General features: G+C 35.7%; 1 protein-coding gene across 1 annotated transcript; it reads left to right on the plus strand.

Moving 5' to 3' along the window:
- Positions 1–806: 806 nt before the first annotated feature.
- Positions 807–27,771, plus strand: il12rb2l (interleukin 12 receptor, beta 2a, like). The gene is made up of 15 exons (XM_056453298.1): positions 807–1,201; positions 2,501–2,773; positions 4,386–4,521; positions 4,609–4,760; positions 7,853–7,998; positions 9,072–9,216; positions 12,919–12,995; positions 13,106–13,352; positions 14,944–15,135; positions 15,218–15,319; positions 17,595–17,726; positions 20,447–20,596; positions 20,763–20,829; positions 23,239–23,314; positions 25,321–27,771. Exons 1-15 carry the CDS (start codon positions 1,126–1,128, stop codon positions 25,642–25,644), a joined length of 2,295 nt encoding a protein of 764 aa, XP_056309273.1. The 5' UTR covers positions 807–1,125; the 3' UTR covers positions 25,645–27,771.
- Positions 27,772–27,901: the final 130 nt, after the last annotated feature.

A 27,901-nucleotide genomic window follows, 5' to 3' on the forward strand; every position in this document is an offset into this window, starting at 1 on the left:
GTATGGATGTTTCTGAGTATTGGGTTGCAGCTGGAAGGGCATCCATTGTGTAAAGCATATGCTGGAAAAGTTGGTGGTTCATTCCGCTGTGGCGACCACTGATGAATAAAAGGACTAAGCCGAAGGAAAATGAATGAGTTCTTGAATACTTTGGAGCACAGACTTTGTTTTGCTTTAAAAATATATACATTTGCCATATTATTGCTGTGGTGAAGTTTATTTAAATTTATTTATATAAGATTATTTAAATGCATAAATTACATATCTATAAGTGAATTAAAATCTTCTAAAGGAGGATGCTAATAATTAATTTACATTGGCCAATCTTCTTAAGAAGACCATTTAAATGATGTGGGAATTATGACTAATCTCTAATCATATATTTACCATACTTTATACCTATCTGTCCAGTTAAAAACTATGAGTAAAAACGTCAAATGCAATGCAAATGCAAAAAAAAGCCTTTTAGCATATGACTCATAAAAGTTACCTTGAATGTCTAATAAAGCCTATAAACAGTGTAATCAGGTGGATTTGTTCTTACTAAGTATTGTTTTTGACATGAGTAAAAACTGTCCAGTTAGTCCTTACCACACAAAACACGTTTTTATCTGATGACAACCTGGTATAATCAGTCAGTCAGTTGCGCTCAGGAAGCGGGTTTATTGAAACTGTGGTTTTCTACTAAAAGTTCATCGCTTAGAACAAACGTGCCGAGACGTATCGTTGATCTGATTGGTCAACTGGCTTAGTGTCCTCGACGTATGGGCGTGTGGGCGGAGCCTTATGGTTAGGCTGGACGGGTGTGTTTATCAGAAGCGAGTTCGAGCTTTTCACGTTTTATCGTAGTGGATGTGATGTAAACCTGATCTTTAAGAAAATGAAGGAACGATATCACCGGGAATGGAAAGTGCTGTTTTTAGCATGTAGAAAGTAAAGATAAAACTTTCAAATCATTCGAGATTACCGAAGAACCTCAGTGCTGTTTTTCATAGTCAGCGATGTCACTTCAGAAGTAAGCAAAGAAATAAATGCACGCCCGTGGCGTGGACTTTCCGTAAACGAGTAAACTATTCGGTTAACGGGACGTTGCGTCATACTGGACTTTTCACATAGGCTACGCGAATGCCGTGTGTGATGGCATGGCAGACTACAAAGCTGCATTTTCTTGTACTACTTAACATGTGGATATGCTCTCAAGGTGAGCTAACAAACTTTATTCTTGAATATGGACTGTATGATTTAAAGGAATAAAGTAATATAGTATTTATTTCTAAATACGTGTATATTTATGTACGTAATTAATAGAAAGCACAGCCACACCTTACACAGAAATAAGTGTTTTAAACTAATTTCAGACAAAAAACTATGCTATTAGTTGAAAAATGTGGTTAAAGTAAAGCTCTAGCAGCATTTGTGGCACGTGCCACTTAGGATTTGGTTTTATATTCGCACACTCGTACATTTTTGACAACTTTTGATACGGTGCATATAATGTTTACCACGCTGCTTTGAATATTTGGTCTGTAAGTATGACTTAGGTTACATGTAAGTAAACAACATTAGCTCTATTTAATTGACTGTGAACAATGTTGTACTTTGATAGTCATTGGCTGCTAATATGATGTTCCCCATTTAGAATTAGCAAAGAATACTTTTCTGAAATTATATGATTATAAAACCAACTTAACCCCAATCCACTCTGTTGGCATCTGTCACAGTACACGGTACAAGCAAGTAGCCAGCCTATTGATAGAGGTGGTTATATTGTTTCTCAAAAAGTGAACAGTTTTGCAGTTATTTGCCTCATTTTCTATTCAATTATGAGGTTTAAATACTGCATTTTAGTGATATTTTAAGCACTAAGCTTTGCTGGATTAGCTTGTAGCAGGGTAACCACACCTTTTGATGTACCCAAACAATTTCCTACAATTTTGTCAAAGTGCTTACAACAGGCCTACTATTTTACTACAAGGTATGTTTACAAATGTGCATTAAAATTGTAAGTTTTTTCAGTTTTAAAATATAATATTAAGAGATTTGCATTAAAAAAAATTATTATCATCCATCATCAAAAAAACTATTAGAAATCTGTTAAAATTAGTTGTAAAATAAAAACTGTAGTCTATAGGCAAATAATAAACTGGTCAGCTCATTCAACCTTCCTCTGTCAAAATTTGTCCATTTGAATAGTCAAAAATGGGACAAATGAGCTCACATAGGAGCCAAATTCTGGACTGTCAGTGGGGGGTGGGTCTTTCAAACCACCCGAATCCTCCCCGGCTACGGGCCTGCAGTAACAATTATTCACAAAAAAGTTTTTAACAAATACTCTATTGTTATACAAGTTAATAATTTAGTCCAACAGGTTTAATAGTGCAATAATATTCACGTTGTATACCTATATGATTGCATTTCAGTATGTTTTTATGTAACAGAGTTCATAACATGTCCTTGCCTCAACCTGTTTCTGTCATCCTTTGTGTGTGTATTTGTTCAGGCTTGTTTGCACTTGAAGTGGATGTAAACTGCTGGTGGAATCAAGCCCTTCCTGTGCATCGCAATGTGTCTGTTTTTTGCCACACAAGTGCACAGGGAAGAGCGTACAAGTGTGATCTCTGCCAACTTCATGTTATCACGTCGGGACACCAGTTACCCAGCACATGTGCCAACTCCACTGAAACCTTCAACTTTTCTATTCCAGTAGAGCATAGAGAGCATATTAGCTGCTCATGCAGTGGAAGTGCCTGCAATGTGAAAGCACAAGGAGGCTGTGAGTACAACAGTAATTGATCATTTATCTTTAAATTACCTTGTTTTTTGGGGGGTTCTGGAAATGTTTTTTGGGTATAGCCAAAGTTATATCCTAACCTGATGCATACATTTTTTAGAAAGAAAGCTTTATTTACAAAATGTCTTTAATCTTTGAAAGTTACAGCTCAATTAAGTAATATTTATGAATGAAAGAATTTCTATCAAAAATTCTTGGATGCCCTGTGCTGGAGGCGTGATTGACAGGAAATACAGAAACTGATAAAGTGTATGGCTTCTAGCATGATTCATTTGGGGAAAAAACATCTGATGAATGTTTATCTGTAAATTATTAACGTTTAAAATAGGGTTGCACAATACATCGATTCAGCATCGATATCGCAATGTGTGTGTGTGTGTGTGTGTGTGTGTGTGTGTGTGCAATAGTCACATCACAGGTTATTCAATTCATGTTTATTCATATAGCACTTTTACAATGTATATTGTGTCAAAGCAGCTTAACATAAATGTAAAGTCCAGTTTTCAGAGTTGAAGTTCAGTTCAGTTTAGTTCAGTTCAGTGTGGTTTAATTTTCACTGCTGAAAGTTCAAATACTGAAGAGCAAGTCCATTGATGCGCAGCTCCACAAGTTTCCAACCAAGCAAGCCAGTGGTGAAAAAAAAGTTAAACAAACAGTGTTATGGTTTTCTGAAGTGTCAAACGGTATTCAGGTACAGAAATCGAATATTTAAATGTAAAATAAAATGTAGAATAACAATGTATACACATTGTGGCCCAATGTCAATTCTATTTTTGTATTACCCCTTCCCCTTGGCCCTTAAAAATTAAATAATTTTTCGCGTGAGTTTCCTCCGGGTGCTCCAGTTTGCCCCCACAAGTCCACAGACATGCGGTATAGGTGAATTGGGTAGGCTGAATTGGCTGTAATGTATGTGTGTGAATGAGTGTGTATGGATGTTTCCCAGTGATGGGTTGCAGCTGGAAGGGCATCCGTGATATCGATGCTGAAATGATATATTGTGCAGCCCTATAATAAACCGTATGGTGAAATTGCATTAATATCGCAATACATATCGCAGAAAAACAAAATATAGCAACGTCCGAATTTTTTATTTTTTTTCCCAATATCATGCAGCCCTAACTAATCCCTAACTAATATATAAGTTTGACTTTAATATTTCTAGTCACTTTGATTGATTTAAGTTCAGACTTGAAAAGTTAAGTTGATTCAACAAAAAAAACTATAAGGCAGCAAAAAAGAAGGTTTACAGTGTTGATTCGATTCAGCCAGAGAATCAATGCATGAAGTAATGCAGGCCATTTTGTTGTTTTTGTTTCATTTGAGAAGAGAGCTTTTTTTTTTTTTAATGGGAAACTTTCTTTGATAAATGCGTGTGCTTTGAGATTCTGTCCAAAATTAGTCAAGAAGGGGAAGTGTGCAACACCCCGGTGGCTTGCTTTTGCAGATTTCTCCACATGACTTCCTGTTTCTTTTTTCAGCATTAAAAGTAATGAGGCTCTTGCAGCACATTGTGTTGGTTTGATGTTTATTTCATTTGTTTTAATTCCTTTTTTGTTGGCATCCCATTAGAACATTCTTTCATCTTTTGCAGATCCACCGTCTCCCCCGTCCCGCCCTAATTGTGTTATCGAAGACCTGGTGGAAGAAGATATTTATTGCTCCTGGACTATATCTGATGAGCCAATGATTACAACAGTTTACACTCTTCATTGGCAAGATTATGAAGGGTGAGAGAGGTTTTTTTTTTACAATTGCTTCCTGTGTATTATATAGAGACATTGATTTAAGCATTGTTTTGTATGTTTTGTGTGTAGGAATGTAAATTCTGCAGAGGGTGGTTGTGAAAGTGCGATCATTATTCGTGCCAAGTACACAAAAGGCACTCAGACTACAGTATGGGTCACTGCTAGAAACCTGCTGGGTCATGCGCAGTCTGAAATATCTGTCTTCAACACAGGCCATATCAGTAAGTCATGTTTACTCTACTGTAAACCATTCTTAGCTTTTGTTGTTTGATTCAGGTTATAAAAAAAAAAAAATTTAAAACAAAAAAATACGTAACCTCTTCATTCTTCCCTCATGTATTAAACATTTGGGGAAAGTTTAATAAAGAAATTATTTTTAAAATCTTTACTAATTATTGCAAGGTTACATTAAATGAACATAAATGGACTGTGAAGGCTTTTACATTGTTCCCAAAAGGAAAATCTATTTGAAAAAATGCTCTTCTATGGAAATTTCTATTGTTGAGAAACTAGATTGATTTCTGCAGGATCATTTGATGCCTAAAGGCATAGTGTACTCAAAAATTAAAGGACTGTCATCTAGGGCAAATATTGCGATCTCGATTTGACCCAAAGCCCCCCCCCCCAGCATCTCTAATTCAGCATCTCTTCGATTCAGCCAATTATATTTTCAGAAGAAACTTAAAGGCGGTCACACAAGACGCTTCCAAATAGCGTCAAAAGTGTTATATACTGCATTTGTAAGGTATAATTCACCCAAAAATGTAATTTCTGTCTTAATGGAATGACATAGTCGCAGCCGCGAAATCACATGAGTATTGACCCTTCGCTAAGCCCCGCCCTCCTTAGTTACTGTTGCTACGCCTGTCAAGCTTTCGTGCCTGGCACGGCTTTTACAATGTGTATGCTCCGGTGTCAGACATTGCCAGGGATATAATGTCATTTTTGCTGAACAGGTGAGATTTCCGAGAAAGTCAGACAAAAAAGGACTGTAGTATGCTTTACAGGGGTATATTCACCACATAATAGGAAACCGATTAGAATCAGAATCAGTTTTAATGCCAAATGTGCTTCACACACACAAGAAATTTGTTTTGGCTACAGAAGCGTCCAGTGTACATAAAGTGACAAGTAACCACACAAAATAAATAAATATGAAAAATAAAAAATAAAAAAAGACGATAAACATTAAACAGAGATGCAGTTAGAAGATAACTTAATCAAAATTGAAGCTAGCTTAGCCTTGCTGCCTCATACGCTGACCATTTAACAGCTTAGCTAATGCTCAGCAGGAGAGGTGAAATTGAAAAACAACCTAATAATAACAAATTAAAGCGTGATTTTCTATTTTTAGCCAAAAAGCCTGATAGACTAATGCTGGCAATGAAATATAGCGTTACTAACCGACGAGGAAACACGCATGGACAGAGCTTTTACATAGTTCATTCATAGAAAGAGCAGCCAGAAAGGGGAAATTGGTGGATTTGTGCCGAATATTAGCATCATTGACACGTAACAGTGTACAGTAAGTTACCTATTACTGTCAGTATGTTTGTGTGCTCTTTATAAATTAATGAAAAACAGCTGCGGGTAAAGTATATTGATCCCAAGTGCTCAGTTTGTGATCACATCTCTGTTTTGTTCTGTTGATTTGTAATTTCAAACATTCGTAGCTTGAAATAGATGGAAATATGAAGCTCAGTAAAGTTAGCAGCAGATTTGTATTTTCCGGATCAATAACTCATCATGACCTGTTCGCTATTAGTATGGCTAAGTTACTTTTGGCGAAGGCTTAAACGGAGCATTGCTCATAATATCAAGCGGAAAAAAAAGAATAAGACAGCTGGGAAACATAACCTGCTTTTGTTTTTTATTTGTAGGAAAGACAGTTTAGATCTGTTTAGGGTAAGAGGTGTGTGAGTTATTGCCGTCGGTCACTGAATGTGTCAGAAATTTCAAAACAAAACCAACTTAACTCTGCTCCTTTAGCGCCCCTCACACAGCTTGATCCACGCTGGCATTTCTCCTCTTGGGTTTTTGGTTTTGAAAAGGGAAAAAATTCCACCACCTTGTCCAAACTTATAGGATACCGGGTGTCAGATTTGCACAATCCATATGCAAACGCTTTGGCTTGTTTCCCTCGCTCGAAAGCTTGACAGAGCCCCTGCGCGTAGCTATGGTTGCTAAGCCACGATTGGTGGGTGGCGGTTTTTGGGTGTGGCTTAGAGAAGGGTCAATTGTTTACTACCGAGAGGACACGTGCATGCCCACAAATGATGTCTACTTTAGTGAACAGAACCTGCATAGGCTGTGAATAACAGGTGATAAAGTTGTAAATAACGTTCAGTTTGTCATACACGGGAAGTATGATGTCCATGATTGTTTTTTTTCAAAGTGACTGCAGTCATGACATGAGTGAACTCAGCAGTGAAAGTGAAACAGAAATTGCGCACATTAAGTTTTTTAGTTTTAGTTTAAACTTTATTGTCCATTCTGCTTGGCACAGAAAGGAAATTTGCCTTTAACACTGAATTTAAGACAACAATAGCACACATACAACAATCACACAATTGAAACACTCATCAAGACAACAATGCAAGTTAAAAATTTAAAGACCAAACAAATTAGCCCCATGCATATTACTGCACATCATTCTTGACAACCACCACATTCACCCCAAATAGTGATCCAATTTAAGAAAACAACTGCAATTGGGATAAATTACTTTTTATAAGCATTTCTACAGGCTTTAGGAATTCTAAACCTGTGTCCTGATGGTAACAACTTAAAAGCTGAGTGAAGGGGATGTGAATTATCTTTAAAAATCGCAACTGCTGTTTTTTTTCCGTAAAGGAGAAATCTTGTTTTTATTTTTCTTATACAGGGCTCGACAGTGCGACCATTTCACTCACATTTGCGTCTAAAAATAGATGTGTGCGAACTGGAAAACTTATTTAATCACACGTGCACTTTTTTTTTTCTTAATAGATTTGATTCACTTGATCAAGGTAAAACAACATGGTGTGTTACGTTGGAAATCTATTGTGACTGTAGCACACGCTGACACTCTCAACAATATCTCTACTGGTTTACTTCATGTCAAGTCATACGGTCTTTACATTGTTTTGAATACATTGCTAAGCAATGCAAGACACTGAATGCACAGTGTGTGAGCTGTGAGCCTCATGGAAAACATTTACAATATGGTCTTAGCATATCGGAATCAGGCAAAACTCTAACTTTGTGCTTTTATTATCCACCTCTCTCTCTCTCTCTCTTTCTCTCTCTCTTTCTCTCTCTCTCTCTCTCTAAGAACGGCCAGACCCCCCATACAATATGACCCACACATTCGCTCCACTGGAATTGGTAATCTTCTGGTTAATGGACTGTGATTTGAGCCCTTCAGATGAGTGTCACGTGCAATACAGCATGCAAAATCAAATGCTAGACTGGACCGAGGTAAAAGCAATTGACAACAATCTGATTTGTAAAATCTGTGTGGGATTTTGTATCTGTTAAGTATATTTCCAACTTCATCCAAGTCCACTGTCAGTGCCTTTAAGGGTGCAACTCTTCATTCTCCTGTTCAAAAGTGTTTTTGTAAACTGAGTTTCAGTATTGAGCCATGTTTGTAGGATTTGGTGGACATTTATAAATGTATTCTTGTCATGTTTGTATTATGTCTTTTATTATATATTATGATCTATTAACTATATGGCATGGTAGTTCAGTGGTTTGCACTGTCACCTCACAGCAAGAAGGTCACTGGTTCGAGTCCTGACTGAGTTTGCGTGTTCTCCCTGTGTTTGCATTGGTTTCCTCCGGGTGCTCTGGTTTCCCCCACAGTCTAAAGACACACGCTATAGCTGAATTGGACTAACTAAATTGACCATAGTTTATGAGTGTGAATAAGAGTGTATGGGTGTTTCCCAGTTCTGGGTTGCAGCTGGAAGGGCATCCGCTGCGTAAAACATATGCTAGAATAGTTGGCAGTTAATTTTGCTGTGTTGACCTTTGATAAATATGGGACTAAGCTGAAGAAAAATTAATAAATGAATTTATTCTGTCTATATCATCTGCAGTGCATGTCTGCATGTCTATAATCGCTATAAATACATTGACAAAAATGATTCATTGAGTTTACTCGTTATTTTAAGGTAAGTGATTGCAAACAATTTATATGGACTGAATTTAAACAAACAAATGAAGTTGAACATTATTAAATGTCATTTGTTTGTTTAATTTCAGCCCATATGAATTGTTTGCAACCACTTACCTTAAAATAATTTTGTAAATTTAATTCAGTGTAACCAAAAAGCATTTCACTACATGTCTTAGTGCGTTTGATTGTGAATGTGTCAAATACAGTATTTGAGTTTCATGACCATATAGATACAATCTGAGATAGAGTCATTGCCTGTCAGAGATTTGTCAGTTCTAGTTCAGAGAAAGCATCGTTAACCATCTTGTTAAAGATAAATGTCAACAACAGAATCAAACCTTCGTCACACTGTTGAATCATTATTGTGCAGGTGGATGATTGCCAGGCCATGTTTCGATTGGAGGATCCACAGCCATTCACGCAGTACAGTTTTCGCGTGCGCTGCCACTGTGGACATGAAGAAAAAGTCATGAGTAACTGGAGCTCAGTGTATTCAGTGCGCACACCTCCTGCAGGTCAGAAAAACACACACACACACACCTCACTGCAGTCATTTATTGTCCAATTACTCATTGAATGATCTTGAATCTCATTATCAGCCTTGTTTTAAGCCTTCTGTGTACACCATTCGCCCTTTGGATCAAAAATGAGCCGCATCCATTAAACCTCTAAAATAAAGCACCTAAATTTGATTTCAATCCCCAATTCTATGGATCTCTCTAAAAGCTCTGTCAATGTCTAGGTTTTCCCTCATCAGTGTGCAGTATTTCATCAGTGTTTAATCGGTGGACATCACTCGTTTTTCATTAAAGTAAAGTTTATTTTTTCTAATGCTAAAAGTACCTGCAAACAGTTGAAGTCCTCTGAATTATTAGCCCCCCAGTTTATTATTTTTTACCCCCATTTTCTGTTTAACGGAGAGAAGATTTTTTCAACACATTTCTAAGCATAATAGTTTTAATAACTCATTTCTAATAACTGATCTCTTTTATCTTTGCCATGATGACAGTAAATAATATTTTACTAGATATTCTTCAAGACACTAGTATACAGCTTAAAGTGCTGCAATTTAAAGGCTTAACTAGGTCAATTAGGTTTACTAGGCAAGTTAGCAGTATCAAACAATATAATTTCTGATAAATGAACTGTTATGATAAACAAAACAAAAATATTTTATTTTATTTAGTATAATTGCTTTTTATTTATGTTTTATTTAATTTTATTTAATTGCCAAAAAATCTGCATTTGTTGTACCAAAAAGAATTAAAGTGCAGTCACATCACACTTTTGCCCCTTACACTTTCGTTCACATGCAAGCGAATACATCAGACAGGAAAACACAAGCTCTTGTGACAGTAGTATGTTGCCACTTGGTGAACTCCAAATCTGCATCATCTGAATGCATGAGGCCGACAGTAAATCAAAACAGAAATCTAAAAAAGGGTTTGTTTTATATGTTTATTCTTGATTGTATTCTCATTTTTGGTAACACTTTAGTTTAGGTCACAATTCATGCTATTAACTATTAGCTTACTGCCTGCCTATTATTAAGAAATTAAGATAGAACTGTTCATAAGTAGTTATAAAGTATAATCTTATTATGCATTCCTAATCCTACACTGAAATAAATGATCCATTTGATTTACTACATTTTTTTTTAAAAAATATTTTATTTTTATTTTCTTAAGCAACACAGAGCGATACAGAAAGCAACAACAATTATAAAGACAAAACAGAAGCAACGGGGGGGGACATAAGACAGAAAAAAAGATTTTAAAACCATTATTACATCAGTTCCTCCAATATTATACATGGGTCAACAATGTTACACATTTATATCTAGGCCAGTGGGCGCAGGCAATATGGTGATCTTGCAGATGATAACAGGGTTATACCTTTAAACTGTTATCCTGGGCATTTGATAAATAATTAAAAAAGGGTTTCCAGGTGGCTTCAAAGCCGGCAATGTTATTAGAAAGATTGTGTTTTAGCCTCTCTAAATATAAAGTGGTAGAGAGTTCTAAAAGCCAGGATTTAAAAGTGGTTTCGATGGCTTTTTCCATAAATAAAGAATAATTTTTTTAGTTACACCATTCCATATTGAACAGCTTTTTTAATTTGATGACTAAACCCACGAAGTGAGTCAGACCAACCAAAAACAGCGATTGCTGGATCAGGGGCAAGGTCACAAGAATAAGCCTCAGAGTAGAAGTTGAAAATTTCGATCCAAAACTCAAAAAGTTTTGGGCATGACCAAAAAAAGATGTCCTAAAGAGCCTTCCGCAGATTCACATTTATTACATTTAGAGGAAATGGAGGGGTAGAATTGATTAAGTTTAACCCTAGAATAATGAAGCCGATGTACTCCTTTATATTACTACATTTTTAAATGAATGTGTTTGCAAACTATTTATATGGGCTGAATTTAAACAAAGAAAATAAGTTGAAAATTCCTAAATTTATATAATTTGTTTAAATTCAGCCTGTATAAATTGTTTGCAACAATAAACAACAATAATAAACTGCTAATTAGTAGTTTATTAACCTAGTAATGTTAGCTGATGGTTTGTTAATACCATGAATTGTGACCTAAGCTAAAGTGTTACCTAATTTTCTATTAAAAGTATATAGAGCAAACTTTGGTTTTATTAGCATCGTCTTGTTTTATCCTAGCATGACCGTGGCTTTAGACATGCATCCAAATCATCTTGTGTGACCACTATAGTTTATACTGGTGTTTTGATTGAAGATTTTATTTGTTGCTGTTAAAAAAACTGTATATTGCACACTGAACAGTATACAGTTGAAGTCAGAATTTTTAGCCCCCTGTTTATTTTTTTTCTCCCTATTTTGTTTAATGGAGAGCAGATTTTTTTCAACATATTTCTAAACATAATAGTTTTAATAATTCATTTCTAATAACTGATTTATTTTATCTTTGTCATGATGACAGTAAATAATATTTGACTAGATATTTTTCAAGACACTTCTATACAGCTTAAAGTGACATTTAAAGGCTTAACTAGGTTAATTAGGTTAACTAGGCAGGTTAGGGTAATTAGGCAAGTTATTGTATAACGAAGGTTTGTTCTGTAGACTTTTGAAAAAAATATAGCTTAAAGGGGCTAATCATTTTGATCTTAAAATGGTTTTAAAAAATGAAAAACTGCTTTTATTCTAGCTGAAATAAAACAAATAAGACTTTCCCCAGAAGAAAAAATATTATCAGACATACTGTGAAAATGTCCTTGCTCTGTTGAACATAATTTGGGAAATATTAAAAATAGAAAAAAAAATTAAAAGAGTAAAACTGTATATCATTTCTGAATCGATATCGCAATGTGTGTGTTTGCAGTAGTCGCATCGTGAGATATGCAATGTTAAGTGGGATTATAGTTGATCAGCAAAACAGTTGAGAATACATGAGATTTGTGAAGTCATTGCAATGAATAACCATAACAGAGTGAAAATTTGCATGTGTTTTTAAAGGCATTCACATTTGCAACTGTAATGATGAATAATTTTACAGAATTAACACAATAAAGACTGTACAGCGTTAGTTTATTTACATTTAACATTTCATTATTCGTTTTTGGCTCCTAATTACAGTTTGACTTTCCAGAAAACCATAAAGCACCGTTTATTTATTAATATATATATATATATTTTTTGCTCTGTTGTAAATATTCCTGCTTGCAGTTTGTTTGTTATTTTTTTTACACATCATTCACACCCTTACAAAACCACCCCAATCAATCTAAATGAGTGATTTCTTCCAAAATAGGCATATTCAAGCCATGTGGTGAAATTGTATTCATATCGCAATATATATATCGCAGAAAAACAAAATAACGCAAAGTCAGATTTTTCCAATATGGTGCAGCCCTAATAAGCAGTACATATGGCAATGTGTACATCTGCAATACTCGCATCGTAAGATCTGCAATGTAAAGTCTTGATTATGGAGCCGCAGTTCAGTTTTTTTGATTTTTATCAAAATGTATCATTTGCATATGTTTTAAGGCATGTGACTGTATGAGCATGTCAAGAGAGTTTAAACCATTCAGGCACAAGAACGTGTATAAGTTGGAACTCAAATAAATATTGTTTTATTGAATTATTAATTGGCAGTTCATTCCGCTGTGGCAACCCCTTGTGCAGCCCTAATTCCAACTAAAGACTGACAAAGACGTTTTCTTTTCTCATATGTTTTATAGCTCCAGTTGGACAGCTGGATGTTTGGAGTGACTGCGCCCCTAATTCTGACAAGTCTTCCTGTAACCTTTATTGGAAGGTAGATTATGCTCCTATAACTTACAATTACTTGACTTTGCTACCGTTCAAAAGGTTCAGTACTAATGAATGTGCTTTCGAAATGTGTCTGTCTATTATTTCCTGTCTCAGGAAATGCCCCTGTGTCAGGCCCGAGGGGAAGTTACGAGCTATATTGTGACGCTGAAGCTTAAAAATGGCACTGAGATCAAGCAAGTTGCAAGGCAGAAAAGAGACACTGGAAACCAGCACCGCACTGAACACAGCTGCCCACATCTCAGGCACTTCCCTCTCAAGCCCAGCGTTGTGGGGGTATTTGTGTCAGCCAGCACCTCAATGGGCACATCTGACCCCACAGTCATGCCATTTCCTGAGAGGGGTAGGTCAACAAAGTAGGGTTGTGTGGTTTACCAGTACTACGATGGTACCACGGTACCACGGCTCCAAAATACTGACAGTGCCACTGTAGTTTGTAAATGGTAGTATTGTCATTAATGGTTCTACAACACCAAATCAGAAAAAGTTGGCACAGTATGGAAAACACTAATAAAAAAAAAAAAGAAAGTACAGATTTCTAAGTTTCCTTTGACTTGTATTTCTTTGTAGACAATACAACAAACATTATTTACTGTGTTCCTCATGATTTTTTTTTTTTTTTCAAAATAAACTAATATTACAATTTTGGTTCTTGCAACACATTAAAAAAGTGGGAACAGTAAAGCTTTTGCCACTTTGTAATGTTGCCATTCCGTTTTACAACACTTAAAAGATGTTTAAGGACTGAAGACACCAGTGAAGTGTTTCAGGTGTAAATTTGTCCCATTCTTCCTGCAAACGAGTCTTAAGGTGGGCAAAATTATGGGGTCTTCGTTGTTGCATTCTGTGCTTTACAATGTGCCACACATTCTCTATTGGAGACCAGTCAAGTACCTGAAATATTTTGTGTTCATATTGTCTACAATGAAATAAAAGTCAAAGTAAATTTGGAAATCACTAATTTCTTTTTGATTTTCGTTTTCCATACTGTCCCAACCTTTTCTGATTTGGGGTTGTAAATGGTTAATGTTGCATATGGAAAAGTCACTAGAATACTCACACATTTGTGTCGGCAAATAAACAATAGACCACTTTATTTTAAAGCCCTTTAAGGCCACAAAAATGTTTCATATTTGCACCTTTTGTGGTATTGCACATTCTCTGATGCTTCAGTTTGAACAAACATCTGAATCAGTTAATTTGAATATGATTTAGTGGCTACAGCGACCACGAGAATCTCACAAACTCATGAAGTGAAATTTGGAATTACTTTGGATTCTTACCTGATGAGACTGAAAACAAAAACAATAGATGGACAGGAACACTAAAACAATTTTTGACCATTTAAGTATTATTATTATATATAAAATCTGGTATTTCTGACAATTTCATAGATTTGAGTTATGTATTACAGTATCGCGATACTTGGTATCATGATACATCAGCTGGTATGGTGTCGTGACATGAATTCATGGTGTCGTGACAACCGTACAACAAAGTTATTCTTTATTTATATCTAAATATTGAATCATTAGTCATTTTTGATTCATTTATTTGTTGGAAGAAAGCTTATTTCATTTAGTTTAGCTGGAAAATACAAAAACAAATTGAATTAAACTGTTAAGGTCAATTGTTATTAGCCCCTCAATAAGGTTGTATTAGTTAACATTAGTTCATGCATTTACTAATATGAGCAAATGATGAAAAAAGCATTTATTACAGTATGTGTTTATGTTAGTTAATGCATTTACTAACATGAACAAACAATGAAAAATAAACATTTGACAACATGACCATTTTTGCTGTGTTTTTAACCAAATAAACACATCCTTATTGAGCATAAGAGATTCCTTTATAAACATAAAACAGTGCTAAATGTTTTGAATGTGAGCATATAATTAAATAGTATAATTGTAATAATTTTTGCCCTGTAGGTCAGTCTCTACCTGAGGTGCATCTGAATGTAAGGAGTGAGAAGCAGGCACTGTTGGCCTCATGGTCTATTCAGCCGGAGTTCTCTGAGCACCTCCTGCAGTATGTAGTACAACATGTGCCTGTTGTACCTGAGCATCCATGCCTGAACTGGCTAAGAGTAAACAAAACACAGAGCTCCGTCACACTCACAGGTAGGTTTATGTATGTCTAAAAGAGATCAGAGGTTGTTTCCTGCGATGCTCGCAGTAGTTTTGACTTTGTCTCCATCCACAGGTGACTTTAAGGACTACATGGCGTATAATGTGTCGCTTTTCGCCATCTTCAACAACCACAGCACTTTCCTCAACTCATCGATTGTGTACACACGTCAAAAAGGTAGGACATGCTTTACATGTATTTTTAACCACTTTACATTAATCAGTTTACATAAGTTACAATCACTGACTGCACTTTTACAGCACTTCACTAAAAATGTTTTATTTGCAAACTGTAATAAAGCAAAACCAGAAATAAAAACTTGAACGTGATATAACCATCAACTAACATTATGTGTGTTTAAAGGTACACCTCTTTAGTGATTATATTTAACACATGTAGATACCCTTTAATTGTTTCAAAGCTTTCCTCTGTTGAACACAAAAGAAGATATTTTGAAGAAAGTTGGACACCGGTAGCCATTGACTTGCATAGTATTTGTTTTTCCTACTATGGATGTCAATGGATACAGGTTTTTAACTTTCTTAAATGTCTTATGTGTTCAACAGAAGAAAGAAACTCATAAAGGTTTGGAACCACTTGAGGATGAGTACAATTGAATTTTGGGGTGAACTATCCCTTTAAGCTGTTTTGTTAAGATGCATTGAAGAAGTATCTTGACCCTTTTCACATTTAAAAGCTTCTCAGAAGTGGAAGTTTTCATGTTTGGGTTAACTTCTATAGTCGTTATGCTGCACCAAATCTGTAGAAGTTAAAAGTAAATAAATAAATGTAATACAATAAAAATATATTATTATTTATATGATTTGATAAATCGCGGTGGCGCAGTAGGTAGTGCTGTTGCCTCACAGCAAGAAATTCACTGGTTCGAACCTTGGCTGGGTCAGTTGGCATTACTGTGTGGAGTTTGCATGTTCTTCCTGCGCTCGTGTGGGTTTCCTCCGGGTGCTCCGGTTTCGTCCACAAGTCAAAAGACATGCGATGCAGGTGAATTGGGTAAGCTAAAATTGTTCGTGGTGTATGTGTGTGAATGAGTGTATATGGGTGTTTCCCAGTGATGGGTTGCAGCTGGAAGGGCATCCGCTGTGTAAAACATGCTGGATAAGTTGGCGGTTCATTCCGCTGTGGCGACCCCTGATTAATAAAGAGACGTTAATGGATGAATGATAAATCAAATACATGTTATATTTAATAATCACTTTTTAACAGTAATTAGTATTTTTAAGTTTTTTCAATTATTTTAAATCTCAATTTATTTTAAGGTGCCATTATTAAAGTGTGACTATTCATTTAACCACTGAGTTATATTAATTAATTTACCACATGGTTTAAGAGTTTGAATGCAGGTTTGGTTAAATTGAATGTTATTATGCAAAATTTAATGTAATTACCACAGTAGGTAAATAGAACAAGGACGCATTAAAATAAAGTGATTCCATGAATTTATATATTTCTTTTAGTTATTTTTATTTTCGTTCAGTCCCACATTTTTCTGTGGTAGTTTTACGAGTGTTGTTAAGTGAATAATGATTTTGTAATTGAGTTATTCATGTAGGCATGTGTGAACTATTTTCTGTCACTTTCCTTTGGATTTGTTAAAAAGCAAATTACAAAGTACACTAACAGTTTGAATAAGGAAGTTGGAAAACCTCTAATCTGCTTTCTTTACTCGCATTTAAAGGGATAGTTCACCCAATAATGACAAATTTAGAAAAAATTATTTTAATGAAAAAGCAGGGAATAAGCTGAAGGTGATTGAGTGAGAGATTGGTCTCAAAAAAAAGATCTATTGAAGTATGTTGAAAAACGGTAATCATTGACATCCATAGTAGTAATGACAAATACTATAAAAAGTTAATGGTTACCGGTTTTCATCCTTTATCAAAATATCTTCCTTTGTGTTTAACAGAATAAAGAAAGTGCAGCAGGTTTAGGCCAAGTTAAAGGAGAGTAAATGACGACAGTATTTGTCATTTTTGGCATAATATCCCTTTAAAGGACGTTGTAGATCAATAATAGTGACAAAATAAAAATACAGTTCCTATAACTTAACGAAGTGCTGAAAATACTGACCAATTTATTATTTTTGAATGAAGAGACCATCTCTTTCTTGCCGACATAGCAAAGTTTTGTAGTTGTTGTTTGTTTCTTTTTGTGGTGGGATAATGAAGTATAGTGTCACAAATGTAAATGAATTAAGAAAATATTAAACACTAGATTTGTAATAATAACTGAAAAACTGTGATCGGATTATGTAAAGGACTCCAGTAATAATATCCACTTAGATCTATCAAAAAAAGTGTAATTCAGAATATTTATTTATATCCCTTTAACTAGATTTGAGCTATAAAGTATTGGTTAATAAATACAAGATCAGATAATCAGATTTGTTAGTCAATTCTTATATCATCTCTACATCTTCTCCACCTCGCAGTTCCTCCTAAAGTTTCAGTTATCCACGTGACGGACATTTCTCACTCGTCTGTGACTCTGACATGGAGCCCCATCCCTGTGCATGAGAGCAATGGTGTCATCCTGCGTTACTTAGTGGGCATCAACGAGACAGGTAAGGCATGATAGCACCTGTAAAGTCATTTCACACCTGTAGATCATTTGCTTTGTTCTGAAATGGGGATTCAAATTGTTAATTAAAATTCAAATTTGTGTTTTAACATGTGACAAGATGCTGCGACGTGATAAATGGTATCTTTTCCATCTCAAAGGAAAAGTCTTTTTTGGAAATATGCTGTACATTTATTTATTTTTAATTTTTATTTATTTATTTTTCTGTTCATTTATTTTATTTTTTTATAATTAAACTTTTTTTATTGTTCAACAGCAAAGAACAAAGAACACTACACATACATATGACACGTTACATTTTCAGCCATCTGTCACACCAAAAAAATTCAGCTAAGAAAAAGAATATATAGTAAACGTGTGGAAATTAAGGTTGTGGTACCTTTGTAAAAATATACTAATTTATCCTAATTTTAGATGTTGCCAGAGATTATCCCATTTTCTATGTACTTCTCCCTCATTATTTAATCTCCCCATAATACACTCGTACGATGCAATTTTAGTCATCCCATTAATCCACTTTTTCATTTCTGGCATTGTGGGACACTTCCAATTACGCAGGATCATCCTAGCAGCTGTAATGCATTCAATCTTAAGAATAATAAAGGGATTTTTACCTGTATTAGGTATCACTAGTTTGTCACCCAGTAGGCATAGCCGTGACTCTACAGGTAACTCACAGCCTAGCCACTCCATTATTCTTAAAATTTTACACCAGAATGGGTGAATTAAGCAACATTCCCAGATCATGTGTAAATAAGTACCATCCATTCTTTATTGCATTTCCAAAACAGATTATTTCCAGCTAGTCCCATTTTATAGAGTCTGAATGGTGTGTAGTAGTAACTATGTATTATTTTGTACTGACTGAACTTTCTTCTAACTTCTCTTATATTTTTACCTACATTGGAAAGGATGTCCAGCCACTCATTCTCCTCAAAGAATATCTGTTAATTAACAGTTTCCACATTTTGTAATTCACACGTGTTTATTTATGGTTGTGCAGTGCATTATGGGACCTTGATCTCTGCTCTGTCGACTTTTAATGTTGAAATTTTAACTCTACAGTTAAACAAAGTGACTTTTATTAACATTTTAATTGTTTGAAATAATATAATGTGTAAGAAATAATATAGAGATAAATAAGTCTGTAGAATAACAGAAAATGTACTGGCAGTTTATTACAAGGTTTTTGAACACCAACCCAGACAGTATATCACTTTAAACAATTAAAAATGTTAATAAAAGTCACTTTTTGGAACTTTTCAAGGTTAAAAGTTGTTGGAAGAAAAATGTATGTCCTATAATGCAATTCAAAAGCTTAAATAAATGAAGGAAAAATACAAACATGCATCAGAAAATACCCAAAACAGCTAATTTAAGGATATTTATTTACAGTGTCGTTACATTTTCAGGGTGTCCGCAGGGTCTTAAAGTAGTAAAAGTTGATAAATCAGTTATGAGAAAATGAAGGTCCTTAAAGGGTATAAAAAAAAGTCTTAATTGTGTTTTTACGAGGTCTTAAATTTTGTTCAAGCTTTGTCCAAAGTGTTTGACTCCAAAACAGCATAAATATATTTATTTTCCTCCTAATAATAACAATGGCGTGCTCGATCCACGCGATTGGTTCGGGCCGGGGCGCGTCAAGCCAAGCTCCTCCATCTGGGTGATGTCATGTAATTTGCGACAAACGTGGGAAGGTGATGTGATGCTCTCCACATGTAGCGAAACTACAGAGCGAAACAGACGGCAAAATAGGAAAATGTAAGTTTGCGTACTCTTGGTTGGAGAAAAATGAGTTTAAACAGTGGCTGAAGCATGTCGCTGAAAACAACCTCGTAATTTATTCCTTCAAGCTTTGTTTCTTCTGAGCTTATCTGAGTTCTGTTGCATGGTGCTTCATTTATTTATTTAACTGTTTAATAACAGCTGTTTATTAGGTTAAAGATTTGATACTGATTAGAACTTGAAGTGATGATGACGTCTTAAAATATTCTGAGAAGGTCTTTAAAAAGTCTTAAAAAGCTATTGAAATTCTCTTTAGGATTCCTACATATACTCTGATTTTACAACTCCCCTATGAGTTTTACCATTTTTTTTTAATCCATTCAGCCAATCTATGGGCCTGGCAGGAATACTTTTAGCTTAGCTTAGCATAGGTCATTGAATCAGATTAGACCGTTAGCATCATGCCAAGTATAAATTGTAATCAACATTTAAAGTGCATCAAAAAAAGTTCCTCATAGTTGTCTTAAGGGGATAGTTGACCCAAAATGGAAAATTCTGCCATTTACTCATGCTTCACTTTTCACAAATCAGTTTAAATGTCCATTTGAGTTCTATAGTTTTTTATTTCCTACTGTAGAAGTCGATGGTTACAGGTTTCTAACGTTTTTCAGAATAACTTATTTTTTGTTCAAGTGAGAGTGAATAAATATTCAGTACATTTTCAATTTTTCATCTTTTTAAGACCACAATGGAAATATTTTTATTTTTTAGGACAACATTGATGAAAGCTTTAGATCCACTTCAAATGTCGACTACCATACCTATAACAGGAGATAAAAATAAAACATGACCAGAACTACTGTGAATTCACAAATACTGTTCACACACAGATATCTTTCCCACAGTATTATTGAATGGAAGGATGCATATTCGAATGCATGATGTAAATAAATATCTTTGTCTTTTTGAACTTTCTAGCTTTAATGTTTAACGTGAGCAATACCAGGACAAGTGTACTTCTGCCAGATCTGCAGATGTCCCGGCAGTATCACGCCTGGGTGAGCGCTGTGAACGAGGCCGGTGAAGGCCCCAGGAGATTCACCACCTTCTCTACCACTGACAAAACTAGTAAGAATGAACAAGTCAAGCTATTTCTTTGGTCATTAGGGCTTTACATTGCATACATCCTGTAAAACCATAGCATGCAGTGTGAAGTTGAGTTCAAAAATTGTGCTTCATGATGTAAACTATCATGATGTAATCATTTCTGTCATCATCTCATCTCATCTCCTAGATGTTGTTATATATGTGGTGACCACACTGACAGTCATGCTGGTGATTGGCCTGATAGTGTTGAGGTTGTAAGTATCGCCCTTCATCATAATTTCATCGCACACTATTGACCTTATTCTTCATGTACGAGCAGGCAGCAGCTATTGGGATATTTTTGGCTTGAGATTTCCGGTCTCATTCACTCCCATTGATTTGGAAACGTTAAAAACAGCTTGTTATCCTTGCTTGATGTTGCAAACTGTTAATTTCTATTTATAGATGTATAATAATATGATCTATTGATTATATTCCACTTTTTAAGTATAGTCATGAACACAGTTGTTTGTAGAGCACGTTTGACAGCTTTCTGTTTATTATTCTTAGTCACTTCTCCCATAGGCGACTGAATCAGACGTTCTAAAACAATCCCAAAAATGAATGCACTTCCACATTGCAGAATAAGATCATTATGAAAAAAGTATATAGATTGCACTTTACAAATAGTGAGCCTGGCAATTTTTCTGTTTGTATAGAGGTTTATTCTAAAGCAGCAGTTCCCTATTATGCGTTGACGTTAAATGTGGATACAAAAAAAGCTTGGCTGGTTTCTATAAATTCTTCAAAGGAACTGCTCAGTGCTTACTGTAAAAAAAAAGTTGTCTCAATTTTAAGGCAACTTGCTTTTTGTCAACTTTAAATACCCTTCAAATTACTTTTTTTTTTTTTTTTTTTTGGTCAAACATAACTTTTAACTCAAATACAGCACTTGACGCTAAAACTAACTAAAAAAGCTCTGCAGCCTTATAATTTTAGGTTAAGTTAACTTTTTTTAAACAGTGCTGGAGTGTTATTGTCTATAGCACAGAAAAAGGTTGCCAGGTTTTGCTAAAAAGGAATAACATAATGTACAGATGCAGAGTTACATTCTTATAGTTTTAAATTGTCTGTTTTCCATTTTAATTTCTTTTGTTTTTTGTTATTGTAATTTTGCTGATTCTGACCTTGCTATTTTATTTTTATTTGTGTTTAAAGAATATGTATATACTATTTTAGTTTTTGTTGTTATAGTACATCCAATTAAAATAAATGAGAACAAGAAATGTTGAACTAGCTGTCTATTAATAACTTGCAACAAAATAATATTTTTCATAACTTATGACTTGTTTATATTTAACTTGTATGTATTCTCAAAACAAGCCCCTTAAAGCAATATAATGGGCAGAAACCTGTAAAAAACATTGTTAATTGTATTAGAAAAATGAATACAATATTTCTATAATAATGCTTTTGGGGCATCACGGTGGTGCAGTGGGTAGCACGATCGCCATACAGCAAGAAGGTCGCTGGTTCGAGCCTCGGCTGGGTCAGTTGGCATTTCTGTGTGGAGTTTGCATGTTCTCCCTGTGTTTGCATGGGTTTCCTCCGGGTGCTCCAGTTTCCCCCACACTTCCAAAGACATGTGCTATAGGTGAATTGGGTAAGCTAAATTGGCCATAGTGTATGTATGTGAATGAGTGTGTATGGATGTTTCCCAGTGATGGGTTGCATGGTTAAATTGGTGGTTCACTCCGCTGTGGCAACCCTAGATGAAAATAGGGACTAAGCCGAAAGAAAATGAATGAATAAATTTGTTAGTTTAAAGGGACAGTTCTTCCAAAAATGAACATTCTTAAATTTTTTTACTTACACTTGACCTGTTCTATACAAATTTGAGTCTTTTTGTTCTGTTAAATACAAAAGAAGATATTTTGTAGAATGTTGGAAATTTACATTCATAATAGAAAAAACTAATAGTAGAAATAACAAATCAGTGGTTATGAGTTTCCAACATTCTTCAAAGTATCTTCTTATTTGTTCAACAGAAGAAAAAACTGGACAAGTCAAAGGTGAGCAAATGATGACAGAATTTAATATATCTCCTATATTATAACCAATCAAAAAAGTTAAATTGCATTATTTAAAATTGAATTATGTCTTCTTTAATTGTATCCATGGAAAAAATTTCTAATCACTGTTCAAAACCGTACAGGAACATAAATGGTATTTGAAAATCCTAAATCATATATGATTTCATATCACTGGCATTGCAAACAACACAAATTGATCACCTTTATCATGGGCCAGAGGGTGTTACTGTGTAGAGTTTGCATGTTCTCCCCGTGTTCGTGTGGGTTTCCTTCGGGTGCTTCGGTTTCCCCACAGTCCAAAGACATGCTCTATAGGTGAATTGAATAAGCTAAATTGGCCGTAGTGGATAAGTGTGAATGTGAGTGTATATAGGCATTTCCCGGTGCTGGGTTGTGGCTGGAAGAGCATCAGCTGTGTAAAACATATGCTGGATAAGTTGGCGGTTCATTCTGCTGTGGTGACCCCTGATAAATAAGGGACTAAGCTGAAGGAAAATGAATGAATGAATAATAAGAGCTGCGTGCAAACCATAATTTTACCTAGTAAATAAGACACATTATGGTAAATGTATTTATGCTGTTCACCCGCAGGTCATCTTACGGTCACTGCTTTGAGAAGATTCCAGATCCAATAAACAGCAAATCATTTAAACGCATGAACTTGCAGGTGAGAATCTACTTTTTTTGTATTATAAATGAAAGAGATTAGCTGTGTTTCCATCCAAAGATGCGAATTAGACTTCGAAAAACTGGAACATCACATAAAACATTCGCTAATAAAGCACAGTTTCCATCCAAAACAAAGTGAAAAACAACTAAATCGTCACTTCCTGATTAAATGGCGGCAAATATCAAAAAGAAAAAAGGAATTTGCTGCTGCAGGAGAAGACACTGGACCTTTTTTCTTCAGTCCCATGACTTTTGTTTTGATGTGCTTGCTGGAACTTCATGCTTGCATGGTTATTTTGTCACAGTTTTTTCTTATTGGATATGAAACTATCCTACTCAATTGTCCGCAAAGGGTTTTTTATGCACATATTTAATATCTATGAATAAATGCATATTGGCATTTTCTTTATTTGTTTTTTTGATTATTCCTCAATATGCATAAAATAGGTGGATGGAAACATAGATACTGTCACATTATAATTTTTTTTTAATGGTAACATATTTAAATGGTGACACCAACACAATGGATTTGAAATGATACAAATGCTTTAACTGCAGACTGTCAGTTTCAATTGGATGGTATTTACATCCAAATCAGGTGAACGCTGTAGGAATTGCAACAGTTTGCATGTGTGCCTCCCACTTGTTAAGGGTCCAAAAGTAATTGGACATTTGGCTTCTAAGCTGTTCCATGGCCAGGTGTGTGTTATTTCCTCATTATCCCAATTACAACGAGCAGATAAAATGTCCAGAGTTCATTTCAAGTGTGCTGTTTGCATTTGGAATCTATTACTGTCAACTCTCAAGATGAGATCCAAAGAGCTATCACTATCAGTGAAGCAAGCCATCATTAGGCTGAAAAAACAAAACCATCACAGAGATGGCAAAAACATTAGGCGTGGGCATAACAACTGTTTGGAACATTCTTAAAAAGAAAGAAGGCACCAGTGAGCTCAGCAACACCAAAAGACCCAGAAGACCATGGAAAACAACTGTGGTGGACAACCAAAGAACTTTTTCCCTGGTGAAGAAAACACCCTTCATAACAGTTGGCCAGATCAAGAACACTCTCCAGGAGGTAGGTGTATGCGTGTCAGGGTCAACAGTCAAGAAAAGTCAACACCAGAGTGAATACAAAGGGTTCACCACAAGACGTAAACCATTGGTGAGCCTCAAAAAGAGGAAGGCCAGATTAGAGTTCTAAAACAAGTCTTCACAGTGCTGGAACAACATCCTGTGAACAGATCAAGATCAACTTGTACCAGAGTGATAGGAAGCGAAGAGTATTGAGAAGGAAATGAACTGCTCATGATCCTAAACAGTGAAGAATGGTGGTAGTAGTGGCATGGCATGGCCATATATTGATGATGTGACTGCTGACAAAAGCAGCAGGATGAATTCTGATGTGTTTTAGGCAATATTTTCTGCTCATATCAAGCCAAATGCTTCAGAACTCATTGAACGGTGCTTCACAGATGGAGAATGACCCAAAGCATACTGCAAAAGCAACCAAAGAGTTTTTGAAGGAAAAGAAGTGGAGTGTTATGCAATGGCTAAGTCAATCACCTGATCTGAAACCGATTGAGCATGCATTTCACTTGCTGAAGACCAAACTGAAGGGAAAATGCCCCAAGAAGCAGCAGGAACTGAAGACAGTGATAGATGTCTATGAGTTCCAGACTTCAGGCTGTAATCGACTGCACAGGATTTGCAACCAAGTATCAAAAAAGTGAAAGTTTGATGTAGGATTATTATTCTGTCCAATTACATTTGGACCATTAACAAGTGGGAGGCAAACATATGCAAACTGTTGTAATTCCCACAGCGTTCACTTGATTTGGATGTAAATACCCTCAAATTAAAGCTGATAGTCTGCAGTTAAAGCACATCTTGTTTGTTTCATTTTAAATCCATTGTTTTGGTGTATAGAGCCAAAAATGTTAGAATTGTGTTGGTGACCAAATATTTATGGACCTAACTGTATTTATTTGTATCATATTCCAGTATGTGTGGCCATTGCTCCGTTCTCAGTCAGAAATCAGTCTGAAGATCTCAGAGCTGGAGATCATGGAGAACCAGCATCTCAACACCCCGACACCTCCTTTAGAGACTGAACCGGAGAATGATAATCAACTGGACAGAACGATTGAAGGTGGAGAAAAGTGGTTGAAAGGCCCTGAGGAATCAAACAAGGGAAACACGAACCCTGACTACAGTGAGATGGTGGATACTGACGAAGAGGAGGAGGGTGGCGTGTTTGATGAAGAGTGGGGGAATTCTGCCTCGGACTATGAAAGACATTTTATGCCGTCTATTGAGGCCATTTAACTCTGACATCTCATACCTCAGGAGATCTGCTCTGTACTGTGGTGTCTTAAAGGGATAGTTCACACAAAACTGAAAATTCTGTTTGAGATGATGGAAACCAGTAACCATTGACTTCTATAGTATTTCTTTTTTTCTACTGTGGAAGTCGATGGTTACTGGTTTATTTTCAAAATATCTTCTTTTGTTACTCGTAAAGGTGTGGAAACACTTTTTAAAGGAGTAAGTTCAAGAGTTCCCACTTAGATATGCTTGGCGTATAAAGCAGGTTTGGCATGCTGTCCCGGGAGAGAACCCTGAGCTCGGAGATATTTGAGCCCAGGGCTCCCGCCCGGTCAATAAACATATCAGGAGATCCGAGATCAGGTAGGTCACGAGAGCTCGCCCTTTAGAAAAGGGAGGAAAAGGAGGAGAAGGGGTGGAAGGGGGGATTCTTCCAAACAAAGATAGAACAGTAGGAAGAAAATGATCCATTTATAGTAAACTAGGATTGCTTTGATTGGATTATTACTGATTACAGATGAGTGGCCAGACGTGCTCAATCATATCACGTGCTCCTCTCGAAATTAGTTTATGAAACTTCACTTAAAATTGTGCTCTTTAAATAGAGCAAGTGATTGTTTTACTAAAAAGCAAACTCTTTCAACATTGCTATAAAAGGTCTTAAAGGGGTGGTCCAGTATTATATCATATTTTAATCTTTAGTTGATGTGTAATGTAGATGTAAGAACATAAACAACATCAGGTTAACCCAGGTTACGTGCATTCACTACGCACATACACCCTGCGCAGCAAAGGGGCGTGGCCAGAGGCGATGTAATGCTGTAATGTAGCAGAGGAACTTAAAATGCCATCCAAATGCTGCTGTTTTCACAGAGCTTGTTCTGTTTCTGGGCTTTCAAAGGACATGACAGGCCATTTATTTTAGAGAGCAGGCGTGAGGTTTAGCTGTGTGTTCTTCATTTTCAGTCTGATTCAGGCACAAACTGATACAGCTACTCTGACTGACCGTATTTACACAGCGCGAAAGTGAGTACTTGTAGAGGTGTGACGCTTATCCGCGAATCACAGCACATTATGTTAGCTGGCCAATCAGAGCCTCTTGAGGGCGGGCCTTTCGGAGGAACTAGGAAATATGATAGTCGTTTTCATGTTAGCTGAGTAGATAGTAAGAAGTAAGATAGATGAAAAATTTACGGGATTTTCTACAAATGAAGCATGAACACATTGCTTTGCATCTTATAAACACAACCAAGTCTTTTTTTATCTTGGACACAAAAGAAGTTTGAAATCGGTAGCTGTTGACTTTCATACTGGCTACTAGTTTCCAACATTCTTCAAAATACCTTCCTTTGTGGTTAACAGAAACCCGAATTAACAACTGTAGGGTATATAAATGATGGCAGAATTTTTAAAACAATTTTGGGGGACTATCCCTTTAAGTGGTGCATTATTTAGGATTTGCCAAATGTGTTTTTGAGACTATGCACAGGTTTTAACCTTTACAATCTTTCAGACATGCAGTAACATTTAAAGCTGATGTGTCATATTTGATTTTTTTTGTGCAGTAAGGACTGTTTTCCAACAGGTTTCCAGCGTACTCTCCACTTTTGCCATTGGTTGCCTAAAAACATGGCACTCTCGCCTCACAGCAAGACGGTTGCTGGTTTGAGTCCCAGCTGGGCCAGTTGGGCATTTCTGTGTGGAGTTTGCATGTTCTCCCCATGTTCACATGGGTTTCCTCCTGGTGCTCCAGTTTCCTTCACAGTCCTGCAATGTGAAAGTGTATGAGTGTTTCCCAAAACTTTGTTGCAGCTGGAGGGCATCTGCTGGGTGAACTATATTCCAGAATAGTTGGAGGTTCATTCCGCTGTGTCGACCACTGATAAATAAGGGACTAGGCTGAAGAAAATGAATGAAACTCATGCCATTGGTTGAACCAATATTGGGCAGGCCAGCGTTTTTTTTTTTTACCCACTCTGCACAATAAACCCTGGAAAAGAGTATCCCTAAGTAATTTAAGATTAAAAACATGGCACATACAAATATCATTTTTATCACTGGTAGATACAGATTTGAATGTAAAGAATAAGTTTTTTTGTACATAATAAAGTTTTTTATATATGTAAATATGTTTCTTTTTTGTGGCCATTATACCTGTACATCTATTGTGAAGTGAATTTCTCATTAGTTTTGCAGTGATTACAAATTAGTCACATTTTCATGCTTCGAAGTAAAGAATAACAAGACAAATCACCAT

This window comes from Danio aesculapii, chromosome 3 (genome assembly GCF_903798145.1).
Source record: "Danio aesculapii chromosome 3, fDanAes4.1, whole genome shotgun sequence".
In the NCBI taxonomy this organism is placed as follows: Eukaryota; Metazoa; Chordata; class Actinopteri; order Cypriniformes; family Danionidae; genus Danio; species Danio aesculapii.

What these genes read in the sequence shown, in the direction of transcription:
- il12rb2l (XM_056453298.1), top strand. Translation starts at nt 1,126, where the DNA reads ATGCCGTGTGTGATGGCATGGCAGACTACAAAGCTGCATTTTCTTGTA. An exon ending in CATGTGGATATGCTCTCAAG is followed by an intron (nt 1,202 to 2,500) that starts GTGAGCTAACAA and finishes GTATTTGTTCAG; the next exon opens with GCTTGTTTGCACTTGAAGTG. An exon ending in TGTGTACACACGTCAAAAAG is followed by an intron (nt 15,320 to 17,594) that starts GTAGGACATGCT and finishes TCCACCTCGCAG; the next exon opens with TTCCTCCTAAAGTTTCAGTT.